The sequence below is a fragment of the Neophocaena asiaeorientalis genome, unplaced genomic scaffold (genome assembly GCF_003031525.2).
Source record: "Neophocaena asiaeorientalis asiaeorientalis breed wild unplaced genomic scaffold, Neophocaena_asiaeorientalis_V1.1 scaffold78, whole genome shotgun sequence".
In the NCBI taxonomy this organism is placed as follows: domain Eukaryota; kingdom Metazoa; phylum Chordata; class Mammalia; order Artiodactyla; family Phocoenidae; genus Neophocaena; species Neophocaena asiaeorientalis.
Window position 1 is genome coordinate 8408880 of NW_020175018.1, and position 13729 is coordinate 8422608.

Genomic DNA, 13729 nt, shown 5'->3' on the forward strand with positions numbered 1-13729 from the left:
CTTTAATAGCTTTTTTGCTTTCTAGCACAAGACTTCCCAGGTTCATCTTGTACTTTTCTACCCTAGAACTGGGATAAGAAATTTATTAAAAGAGCCCTGCTTCTTTTTAGTAGGAAATGGTATTTATTAAAGGCCACACTTTGGGTGCTATGGCTATTCATTGCTTCCAAGCCTTTTAAGTAGACAGAGCTAGGAAACAGTCATTTTCTAGAAAAAGAAAAATAAATGAGTCTGTACTTATATTGCCAATTCAAATTTAAGAATGCAGGGTTTTTACATAAATTCTTTGATTTCATATTTTCTTTTTTTAAGAAAGTATCTCTCTTTTTTTAAATGCCAAAAACCTTGGTTCCTGATGGCATTGACATAATTACCTACTTGCTTTATCCTACTATGTGTCTGTATTATAGTTTCAAAATAACAATACCAATAGAATTATAAATATGACTGGTGAATACAATTTAGGATTTATTATATATCACACTAGGAATATAAAAATCAAAAACACTGTGTTCTAAAGTCACCTGAAATAGTTCATTCCTGATGAATATGCTACCAACTTATGAATGTTTTAGCTTTTCATTCTTAGGTGTTTTTTTGTTTTATTCATTTTATTTAAATTTTAAAAACTTATATTTACTAAGAATTGTTTTATGATTACATAAAACATTTACATGGGTACAAACTACAAATCAACATACACTGAGCGAGATCTAGCCTCTGTCTCTATCTGCTTTCTCTTGGATCTTCCCTACTCTACATGTTTATTATTTTTAAATTTTTCCTACCATTGCTTCCTTTGGAAAATACAAACAAATAATTAGAAAATGGTTGTCTCTCTCTCCCTTCCCTATTTAAAAGTGTGCTTTACTGTAACAGGTACACTATTCTGCACCTTGCTTTTATTTTTTAACTTAATGTATCTAGAAATCACACCCAGAAGAATATATACATTTTCTTCATTACTTTCAACAGATGCATGGTAGTCCACTGGAAGGATATATACCAGTTTACTAAGCCAGTCTCCTATTCATAGACATTCAGGTTGCTTCCAGCTGTTTACTGTTATAAACAGTGCTTTTTAACTTTATGCATTCTGCATTTTTTGCTATATTTATGGGACAGGTTCCTAGAAATAGCACTTTTGGGCCAAAGGGTAGCTGCAGAGGTGATTTTGCTAGATATTGATAAATCCCTCTCTTTAAAGTTTGCACCACTTTGCATTCCCACTATTACTGGATGAAAGCACCTGTTTTCCCACAGCCTTGACAAGAGACAAAAGTTGTCAGACTTTTGAATTCTGCCAATCTGATAGGTGAGAAATGGTATTTCACTATAATTTTAATGTATATTTCTCTTAATATGAGAAAGACTGAGCACATTTTTATCTGTTTGAGGACCATTTACATTACTTTTTCCCTTGAGTTGTCTGTTTCCACCTTTAGTCAATTTTTTAATTGGGTGGTTGGTATTTTTCTTCTGAGTTTTTACAAGTACCTTATACATTAGTTATATTAGCCCTCTGTATGTGATATAAATATTTCCCCAAGTTTCTCTTTTTTAAAATTTTTCTTATGATGTTTTATTATGATGCAATTAAAAAAATTATATAGTCAAATACCAGTCTTTTCTGTTATCACTTCTGGATGTGGAGCCAAAGAAAACAGTGTTTCCTACTCCTAGGTTATAAAGGAATTCACTCATGTATTTGTTTTTATTACCTATACAATTTATTTTTTAATCATAAGTATTTCTAACCTACTTGGATTTATGTAGCTAAGGAGTATTAAGAAATACATCCATGCGGACTTCCCTGGTGGCACAGTGGTTAAGAACCCGCCTGCCAATGCAGGGGACACGGGTTCAAGCCCTGGTCCGGGAAGATCCCACATGCCACGGTGCAACTAAGCCCGTGTGCCACAACTACTGAGCCTGCGTGCCACAACTACTAAGCCCGTGCACCACAACTGCTGAGGCCCATGTGCCTAGAGCCCATGCTCTGCAACGAGAAGCCACTGCAATGAGAAGCCCGCGCACCACAACGAAGAGCAGCCCCCACTTGCCGCAACTGGAGAAAACCCACGTGTAGCAACAAAGACGCAATGCAGCTAAGAATAAATAAATAAATAAACAGAAAAATATTTTTTAAAAAAGAAATACATCCATGAAAAAAAGAAATAGAAGAAGAAAAAAAATTACATCCAATTTTATCTTTTTCCACATGTCTATCCAGTGGTCCCAATGCCACTTAGTAAAAAAGTTTCCTTTGCAAAAACAAATTCTTCCTAGCCTATAGTTCTAAATAAGAAAGGCAAAACAATAAATCTTCAAGAAGATAACAAAGGAAAGTACTTCATAACCTGGGTATAGGTAAAGATTTTTTAAACAGAATGTAGATGATGGTAACTATAAAGGAAGCATCCCCTGATGATTCTTATTTTTTCTAATAATTTGTTTCCCAATTTTAAAGACAATCATGAACTTTTAATTTCTTTCATAAAAAGGTTTACTTTTCTTTACTTACTACCTGTGTATCATTAGGCCTCTCTCTAACTCACTTTTCTAATTTGTAAAATTGGATCTGTGTCACTTTTCTTAAAGAAATGAGAAATTCATTCTAAAACACTATCACACTGTTTATCATATAAATTATGATTAATAAAAACTAATTTATCTTTGATTATGTCAATATCTGTAAGTATAAATCTGAGTATTCTCACCTACTCCTAGAAATTGGCATCCTCTAGCTCTGATAGCCAACAAGAAAGGCAAGACAGTGATCTATCTTACCTGGCCCTAGAAACTGGCATCCTCGAGCCCTGACAGCAGCCCATAAGTTGGCAGACAATTGCTGAGGGTTCTGGTGCTGTAGTATTAGTTCCGTTACAGTTCTTTCTCCAAGTGAACGGGCTGCTCGTATGGCTCTTACACGACCTTCTTCCTCCACCAGTTGACAGTTTACAAGTGTCACCAGCTTCCTTTGCATTGGACGGCTCAGTGCACTCTGGTTCAAACTAGCTACACCTTTAGGAAAAAAGGAAACTACAGTTTTTTTCAATTAAAAAAGACAAGTCAAATTTCATTATCTATTTAATGGAAATATCTAGTATTTAACTATTAAGCCACAATTCCTAATCAGTCCCCATAAGGTACTTTCATTTTTTAACAATGAATATTTTGTCCCTGTTTATCACTACTCTGTGGTAACTGGAGCCTAATTTTTAGTTACTTCGAATTTTATTTGGGTATCCTATTCTCTAGGCTACGTGTGTCCCACAAAAGAGAGTAATTTGGGTTTATTTAGTCTATTCTTCATCTTCACTAAAACTATTGAAGATAAATTTAGACCTAAATAAATGAAAAAATCTAAATGTAATGATTAACAACAGCTCTAGTTTTTGGGGCTTTTTTTGTTGTTGTTTTGTATATAAAACATTTAGAACACGGTTTAATGACAAAATCTTAGATCCTATTCCCTTTTCAGATTCAAAGATATTGCTCCAGCAATTCTTCCCTCTCTCCCACATCATCAATTGTTCCCCTTCTACTTGATCATTTGCATCAACATACAGTAAGAACAAGCATGCTGTTATTTCATACACCTTAAAAAAATTAATAAATCTTTTTTTTTTTTTTTTTTGCGATACGCGGGCCTCTCACTGCTGTGGCCTCTCCCGCTGTGGAGCACAGGCTCCGGACGCGCAGGCTCAGCGGCCATGGCTCACGGGCCCAGCCGCTGCCGCGGCATGTGGGATCCTCCCGGACTGGGGCACGAACCCATGTCCCCTGCATCAGCAGGCGGACTCTCAACCACTGCGCCACCAGGGAAGCCCAATAAATCTTTTTATTCATCCCTTTTCCCCTACCTGCTCTGCCCCATTTCTTTGCTCCGTTTTGCAGCAAATCCTCTAGAGCTGTCTATATTCACTATCTCCAAATCCTTGCTTCACAATCTTTAAAACCTACTCCAATCAAGTTTTTGCCACTATCTCTTGACCAAAACTGCTCTTCTCATAACAACAATTACCTCCTCTTTGCTAAATCAATGGTCAATTCTCAATCCTTATCTTATCTGACCTTTCAAGAGCACTCAGCACAGATCACTCCTAACTCCTTTTAAAACATTCTTTACTTGGCTTCCAGAACACCTCTGTCTCTTAATTTTCTTCCTTCCTTCTTCCTTTCCAGTCTTCTTTGCTGATTTCATCTTTTCTTCTTGACTTCCTAATGTTAAACAGCCTAGGACCCAGTTTTTGTTTTCTTCTCTATCTATACTCACTACTTAGGTGATCTCATCCAGTCTTATTGCTTTAAATACTACTTGTATGTCAATGACTCCCAAAATTACAACTCATACCTCATTCCTTAACATATATCCACTGGTTACCTAACAGCATCCAAGTGAAGATTTGACATCTCAAATTCAACATGACCAAAACTGAACTCCTGATCTTCCTATCTAAACCTAATGTCCCTGCTGTATTCCTTGTGTAAGTTGATGGTTAACTTCTCTTTCCAGGTGCTCAGACCCCAAAACTCAGGAGTCATACTTGACCCTGCTCTTTTTCATACCCACATCCAATAATTTAGGAAATTCTCTTGATTCTACCTTCAAAAAACATCCAGACTGTCCACTTCTCACTAGCTGCACTTCCACTAACCTTGTCCCATCAGCCAATACCCTGGCTCTCCCTTTGTCCTTCTACACTGAATTCTCAACAGAGCAGCTAGTGTGACCCTTTTACCATTAGTCATATCACGTCATTCCTCTGGCTCAAAATCCTAGAGTAACTCCCCAATTTCACTAAGAGTAAAAGCTCAAGTCTTTAAAATGGCCTGTAAGTCTGTACGACATCTGGCCTCACCATTCCTTTTCATTATCTCATACTGCTCTCCCCCTCACTCACCCTACTCCAGGTACATTCTCCGTACATTATCCTGTTTTTGTTCTTTGAAGACACTAGGCATGCCTTGGGGACTGTTATTTCTTCTGCCTTGAACAGTCTTTTCCCAGTAACCTACATGGTTAACTACCTCACTTCTTTCATCTCAAGTTTGAAAGCTACCATCTTAACAAGGTCTACACTAATCACCTTGTTTAAAATTGCAACCCACCCTTTTCCCCTCACTCTGACATTTCTGATTCGTTTAACTATACTGTTTTCTTTCCACAGCAATTATCATTTATAACATAGTGCCTGGTACTTAGGACATGCTCTTTAAGTATCTGCTCAATGAATGAATGAGGTAGATAGGATAAGTTTCTCAAGGAAGCCAGTGTCCAAAATATCCAACAGTGGAAAGCACAGAGCAGATACAAAAGAAATACTTGATTAATTCACTCACTCAACAACTTTTTATTACATCTATGACCTGCTACCTACCTACAGAAGAGAATTCCATTTCTGTCTCAGCACTTAGCTTACTGAGCTTATATGCCTATCTCCCCAATAGACTGTGGGCTCCATGAAGACCCTAACCTGTAAGTTATGTAAGTTAACTGTAAGTGCTCCATAAAATTTAATAAATGACTGAATGAATACATGAAATTGTCTTAGTAGGATTCATTAAAACTAATATTCTGCTATAGCACCATTAGTTTAATCAGTGAATATAAACATTGTATAAATCTCAATATGTAGTATGTCTGATGAATTCTTAAATTAATAACAATATTATCTCTAGAAAATAGTATAATGTTCTCAATCAAAAAGATTTCCATGATCCCTTTAAGCAAACTCATTTATCAAAACTCAAAATTATTTAATAGGGTATCAACATCAAGTCTTCCAAAATTAATGTATTACCAAGTCCTACTCACCCATAAAAGTACTTTTTTATGAACTTACCTTTACCTCCACTTAGTGGTTTTAAGTAGAGTGCCAAATCCTCAACACATTTCTTTGCAACCTCATAGTGTTTGTTCTCACCTAAATTACTTAACTTTACTGATTGATGATCTGGTACCTAAAAAACAAAGAAAAATTGAAGAAATACATTCATCCAGTTCATGCAATTGTTAATTTTATATTTGATAATAATCTTGGTGAGTATAAACTTCTAATACACAGACAATCAAAGTAGTTTAAGTGAAATTAAAGCCAAACACCTAGCCAATCTGCTTTCCAAGAACCAAGGATATCATACTTAATAGCATGGGCTGGGTGAATTAATGAGAGGAAAAAAGGAGGTAGTTAATTGTACAATGTATCAATGTTATTCCTCAGGGATGATAACTATGCTATAACTTTGAAAAATGTTAACATTAGGGGAAGCTGCAGAAAGTTAACAGGTTCTCTGTGTACTGTTTTTCGCAATTAAAAAAAGTATTTCAAAATAAAAAGTAGCAAAAAAAGGCAAGAACTTTTTTCCCCTAAGCACTTGGCACCTGCTTCCTATATAATTTACTTATTATATTTATTGTTTATGGTCTGTCCTCCCTTGTTCTCAATGAAAGGTCAAAACTTGGGTAAAACCTTGGGCAGCTCTGCAACTGCTACAAATGATCTTGAGTAAGTTATTTAACTGCCCCAAGTCTAGTTTGGACTGCTCAAGATGGTTTCTCTATCTGCAAAATGAAGATGAATATCCCTATTTCACAGTGCCATTATGAAAATTCAATTTAACTCACAAATATTTATATTCATGGAGTGCTTACCACGTGCCAAGCAGTTATAGGCAGTAGGCACCTATCAGTGAGCAAAACAGACAAAATATCTTGCCCTTGTGTAGCTTACATTCTAGTAAAGAGGAGGCAGCCAATAAATTTTTTTTTTTTAATAAATAAATAAATAGTATGATAGAAGGTGGTCAGTAAAAATTATACAGCAAGGATAAGGGGGATTTGAGAGTGTTGGAGGGGGATTGCAATTTTAACAGGGGTGGTCAGGATAGGCTTCCTTGGGAATCATGACATTTGAATATAGACTTGAAAGAGGAGAGAGAATGAGTATCTTAGGCAAAATAACAGTCACTGAAAAAGCCCTCAGGTGGGAACAAGTTTGGTACATCTGACAATTGGTTAGGAGGCCAGTGTGGCTTAAGCAGAAAGAGTGAGGACAGAGCAGGAGATAAGGCTGAAAAGGTAATAGAAGTCATATTGTAAAGACCTGCAAGATAATTTAAGGACCAACTGAGAGAACATTTATAAGTGAAAAAACACAATACCTGACCTATAGCAGATGCTAAATGATAGCTAGTATTATTACAAATAATCTACAGTATTTTATTGAATCTAAGATGCCACTGTTTGCAAGAGGCACCATTGTTTTATGCACCATTAAGGAAAAAACTGCCAATTAATTTATGACACACTATTGATAAATAGATGCATCTTGATTTCAGAGTGTCTAACTGGATTATGAACACTGAAAAGAAATGTGCTTTAAAAGGAAAACCTCAAATATCAAAACACTAAAGGAATGGAGTATTTTAATTCACTGAATTTTCTAAGAAGTGATTAATCAGAAAAATCCTTACTTTCTTGCTTTAATATGTAGTACATTTAGTACAGAATTTCATTTTCTTCCTCACCTGTAAAATGGGGATAATAACTACCTGAAGAACTATGACAAGAATTAGTGATAATAGATGTGGACTGCTTACTATCATACCTAACACAAAATAGGCCCTCATTATATGAAAATTATGATAAATCTAGGGTCTTGCTGATTGAGTAAAATGATAAATAAGATATGCTATTTCTATAGCATATGAGCATAAGCAGAAACTGCAGAATTTGTTACTGACACTCTAGAAATTGGTTTTCTATATATACATCTTATATATGTATATATACCTATACAGACCTATTTTCTCATTTATAATATCATCCTAAAAGTCAAGTGAAGTTTTAAAGAAAACCAAAAAACCTCCACTTAAGGGTTATAGATGGTTGATTTCTGGCCAAAGCTTTGATTACATTTCTTTTCACGCACCCTAATGACTAAATATTTACGTATGCTTATACAAAAATGTTTCTTATCCACCAAAATCACTTAAAAACGTAACTTTTGGGGCTTCCCTGGTGGCGCGGTGGTTGGGAGTCCGCCTGCCGATGCGGGGCATGCAGGTTCGTGCCGCAGTCCGGGAGGATCCTGCGTGCCGCGGAGCGGCTGGGCCTGCGTGTCCGGAGCCTGTGCTCCACGGCAGGAGAGGCCACGGCAGTGAGAGGCCCGCGTACCGCAAAAAAACAAACAAAAAAAACAAAAACAAAACAAAACAAAAAAAACCATAACTTCTGACCACAACACTGAATACAAAAATGTATATAATTATATGCAATTTACAGTTTTGCATAAGGATTTATGACATTATCTAAAGAAAATCATTTGCGGAATACAATAATGAAAATCAGGTATACTGAGTATTTTTTATGTCTCAAATATCCCTAAACATACTTTGTACCCCTTAATGAACAAAGTTCTATAATTATTACTTATACCAAACACGTAAAATCCTGAAAGGTTACCTGGGCTCCAACTAACTGGAGAAGTGCGAAGTTGACAGGAAGCACATCAATGTCTGTGTTGATGGCAGTCTGATCAAAAGGACAAGCTTTTCGGTGAAGTTTATTCAAGCAGGTCTTGCAAACAGTGTGTGAACAACCTAAACTGATGGGTTTGTGCACATTCTCATCAAATTCATTATAGCAGATTGGACAGGACAGAAATTCTGTCCATTGAGCTGCCTGCACAGGCATTGTGGAAGCTGGATGCTCGGGTTAGCAGTCTAGCAGATCATTATTTTGCTGGGTAGTGTTTTGTAAGCTGGAAATGGACAAAAGTAAGAATTAACCACATATTCATCATTCACCTTTCAAGAGTTAACTGCTTAAGTCAACCATCACAGCTTCAAAACCTAAAACACTTATTTTTTTTTAAAATAAATTTATTTATTTATGGCTGTGTTGGGTCTTCATTGCTGCATGAGGGCTTCTCATTGCGGTGGCTTCTCTTGCTGCGGTGCCCGGGCTCTAGGCGTGGGCTCAGTAGTTGTGGCGCACGGGCTTAGTTCCTCCATGGCATGTGGGATCTTCCTGGACCAGGGATCGAATCCATGTCCCCTGCATTGGCAGGAGGATTCCCAACCACTATGCCACCAGGGAGGCCCAAAACCTAAAACAATTCTGAATAATTCTATATGCTTTGAACATCTTTTTCTTTAAATCTATTTGCTGAATTAAATTTCTGAAAAGTTTTTGTGCAGAAACAATATCCTAATAGTGCTCCTTCTGACCAAACATATTTATTTCAGTTGCGCATCAAAGCTTTCATGTATTTTTCTTAATGACCACATCAAATAAACAGATTAACTTCCCACAATTTCATTTTTAGAAAAACAAATTACTTTGAATTGCTAATTAAAAAAAAAAAAGTGTTTCCCTTGGATATCTACTACCCCCAAGCATAGTAAGATATGACCTAAGAGTTAGTGAACTCTGGAAATACTGATCCAAACAAAATCACGGTGAGTCAGGAGTGAAGGAACAGCTTTGCCACCTGAATGACCAAGTCAGTCAAGGATAGTTCACCTTGGCAGTTTCACAAAAGAGGAAATCTCTGGTCAGGACTTGACTATGAGGCTAACTAAGGTATGAGAGAAGACTGTTAATGATAGAGTCATTTGTCCATAAATGAAAGAATGATGCTAACCTTAAAATACAGTGCCAAAGTAAAAGAAAAAAAAAAAGAAAATACAAATCTTGAATGTAATTCCCTACAATACTGTTGACAAAACATATCAGATAGTGATATATATATAGATATAGATATATATGACCAAAAACTGTCAGGTCCAATGAGCAAGATGTTGAAGAATAAAATAATATTCTTATCTAATAACTCTAAACAGAAAAACAGCAAAATACAGTTGACACTTCAATAATGCAGGCTTGAACTGCCCAGGTCCACTTATACACATATAATTTTCTTTTTTTTTTAATAATGCTTTTTTTTTAAACATCTTTATTGGAGTATAATTGCTTTACAATGGTGTGTTAGTTTCTGCTTTATAACAAAGTGAATCAGCTATACATATACATATACATAACATATACATATATCCCCGTATCTCTTCCCTCCTGCGTCTCCCTCCCTCCCTCCCACCCTCCCTATCCCACCCCTCTAGGTGGTCACAAAGCACAGAGCTGATCTTCCTGTGCTAATCTCCCTGTGCTATGCGGCTGCTTCCCACTAGCCATCCATTTTAAATTTGGTAGATACACAGATATTTCTCAGTAGTAAATACTACAGTACTACAGAGTATGGCTGATTGAATCCACAGATGCAGAGGAACCATGGATGCAGATGGACAAGTATAAATTATATGTGGATTAACCCCAGCATTATTCAAGGGTCAACTGTTTAAATTTCTATCTTTATATATGCATATGATTAAAAGGCACACGGAAAAAAATGACTGATTTTTCTTTTCTTATTCCTAAGATTAAAACATTCCATAATTTTTAATAAAATATTTAGTATCAAAACCTCTAATTTAAAATCTTTAGATCCTGGGACTTCCTTGGTGGCGCAGTGGTTAAGAATCCACCTGCCAGTACAGGGGACACAGGTTCGAGCCCTGGTCCAGGAAGATCCCACATGCTGCGGAGCAACTAAGCCCGTGTGCCACAACTACTGAGCCTGCGCTCTAGAGCCAGCTTGCCACAACTACTGAAGCCCGCGTGCCTATAGCCTGTGTTCCGCAATGAGAAGCCATCTCAATGAGAAGCCCGCGCACCGCAACGAAGAGTAGCCCCCGCTCGCCGCAACCAGAGAAAAGCCCGCGCACAGCAACGAAGACCCAACATAGCCAAAAACAAATACATAAATAATTTAAAAAATATATATAAAAAATAAAATAAAATCTCTAGATCCCGAACTTGAACACTCTACATTTCACAAATTTTCTGCATCTTCCAATTCAAAACTTATGTAAGTCTGACAGATGCTCTCTGGTGAACAAGAAATCTAGGTATTTAGGGCAATTATCAGCCAATACTTTATTTCATAAGAACGTTTACCAATCCAAATATATTAGTGCCACAGATATTAGATGTTTAAAAATGTAATCAGATTCAGGACAGAAAAGTGTATAACTGATTCTCAAATAACCCCACACTCAAATGAGGAATTCTATTAGTCTTTATTGTGCTTTTTACGTTCAAAAAAACTAAGGTTTTAAAAAATACCTTGGTAAAAATGAATTACAGAACTTGTGTAAAAAGCACCTACACAAACTTTTCCTCAAACAGCTCTGATGCAAAGTATCTAATATCTTTATTTATAAAATCTCGCAAACTATGTTTATTTTACACGTTTCACTTTCACATTTCCGCATCTGTCAATGCCATCAATCTTAAAAAGTCTGCTTCGAACTTCAGAGATGAGCACTGAGCAGGTGAACGCATCACTCCTTGAAACTATTCAACGTTTTTAATGTTTAGTCTTCTAGGCTGCTGAATTATACAAGGAAAAGACCTTTAAGGAAGGATGAATTTCATGTTAAATCTAGTGCTGAGAGCCCTTAATTTAGTTAATAACTTGAACTGATAAAATATTTATCAAAACAAGACACTGCATCTATTTTTTTCTTAATGGCCACCTGTTTGGAAATGCTAATTCTGTGGGTTAGGATACCATGGGCCACTGGGTAATAGGAAACTAGTAGCAAATACTCTTTCCTTACTTAGTTTTCCAAGATCATCCTGAAATGCTTTACGTTAAAGTTAATCAGTGGGGGGAGAAAAGCCATTTCAGTTTGAACCAAACATAAAAATGCTGTCTTTCATATTTTCGCCTACTAGTTTTGAAGTGTTTCAAATTATTCAGGAATACACTTGATAGTTTTAATATCTCATATGTGTTTCTAGGTCTAAGAACAGCAGATGTTTTAATATAATTAATGCTGAGACATTTAATTTCTAGCAGAAATCAAATAAATACCTTTGAAAGAAAAAAAACATTTGCCAAATTCTCCTGCTATGTGTCAGATTCTAACTTTCTGAAAGGAAAATTACAAACTGAACTTTCCTGGTAAGATACCAGAAACGGTTTGACTTTTTAAAATGTTTTTCCTCAGTACCACTGTTGATAAATTCTAGATTCCTCAATTATGATAAAGACAAAATAAAATTTTGTCTGAAACACTGAAAGGTTTAATTAGTGATGACAAAACTGACCTTTCATTCCTTTCAAAGGCACTCTGTAAATGTTCACCTAGAAAATATTTTTATAATTATCAAAAATGATAGCCTACTGTCTCTATAATTTATTTTTTTAAAAGCATCTAAATGACCCATAGCAAGCTAATAATATATATTGATGTGTAGAACTCGCAGGTTTATACTAATACATGCCATAGTAACTTACTTGAAACTATGGAAGTTTTAAATTGCTAATAACATTTATACTTAACAGTAAAGTAAGCATCCATCCTAAAGATACTCCCAAAACATCTCAAACTGAGATAAAATGGCTTAAAAAGCCCATACCTCTAGATATATAAAGGGACTACTTAAGAAAAACATTCAAATTAAATTATTTGTATTAAGTCATTTTATTTACTAGTTACTAAAATTGAAGAACAACAAGATAAAGCATAGGAGTGAGAAATGCCATATTAGAGAGGAGACCTTAAACAGATTTTTACTCAAGTAATTTTTCAGGCTATAAGTTCCTTGTAATGCGTACTAACTCATAAAACAGGAAGAGTAATAGACACCTCTTACATGATGCAAATTAGAAATTGCTTTATTAAAGGCAAACTGCTTATCACCTAAGTACTTTCATTTTCTTAGTCCACCATGATATTATGCACTCAGTTCAGGACTATGAAACATGATTTTAAAATGTCAGAGTAAGGTTTATGACCCATTCACTACTGTATAATAAAAAAATACAGTATTTCACAATTCTCTTTATAAAGATGTAAACATTAGGGCTCAGGTCTGTTAATTAAAACATTGTTTTCATTTTAGTTCACCCATGTGAGAAACTTAAGCTACCGAAATGGACTGTAAAAGTACTTCTCAATTCAGAAACCTTAAAAATAATTAGTTTTGGACTTAAAAAATTATATTTAAAGCATCATAGGTACAATTTAGACCTTAACCAATAAAACTAACAAACAAAACCAATGAAAATTATCTGTAAGTTCTAAAACTCAGCATTCAAACTTATGAAAAGGACTGGAAAAAAGGAACTAAATCACAATGTTAAAGACTATTGGGCTTCCCTGGTGGCGCAGTGGTTGGGAGTCCGCCTGCCAATGCAGGGGACACGGGTTCGTGCCCCCGTCCGGGAAGATCCCACATGCCACAGAGCGGCTGGGCCCGTGAGCCATGGCCGCTGAGCCTGCGCGTCCAGAGCTTGTGCTCCGCAACGGGAGAGGCCACAACAGTGAGAGGGCCGCGTACCGCAAAAAAAAAAAAAAAAAAAAAGACTATTATACATGCTTAAGTATATGTTATGAAAGATATATGACCCAAGTTTTACTTCTAAAATCCACTATGGAGTTGAACTCAGTTTTTTAATGAGATTTAACTTTCAATGTCTTCTATTAGAACAGTAATGAGATAATTTTCTATTTTAACTAATATAACTAATAAAGTTTTGCTACTTTAGTGATGACTACCTGAAAAATACTTTTTTTGAGATAGAACTTAATTACTCACTTCTGCCTATCAAATAATGGCCACTGGATAAATTTACCCTTCATATTATCAAAG

At 35.8% G+C, this 13729-nt stretch overlaps 1 protein-coding gene across 2 annotated transcripts in view; it reads right to left on the bottom strand.

The window, feature by feature from the left end:
• Positions 1 to 13729, bottom strand: part of RC3H2 (ring finger and CCCH-type domains 2) — a 51683-nt gene that overhangs the window by 35142 nt on the left and 2812 nt on the right. For both annotated transcript variants that reach the window (XM_024762665.1, XM_024762663.1), the window contains exons 2-4: positions 8471 to 8768; positions 5850 to 5967; positions 2791 to 3024 (exon numbers count right to left, since the gene is read on the bottom strand). In XM_024762665.1, coding sequence (XP_024618433.1) covers positions 2791 to 3024; positions 5850 to 5967; positions 8471 to 8701 — 583 coding nt within the window. In that variant the 5' untranslated portion in view covers positions 8702 to 8768. The remainder of the gene's footprint in view (positions 1 to 2790; positions 3025 to 5849; positions 5968 to 8470; positions 8769 to 13729) is intronic.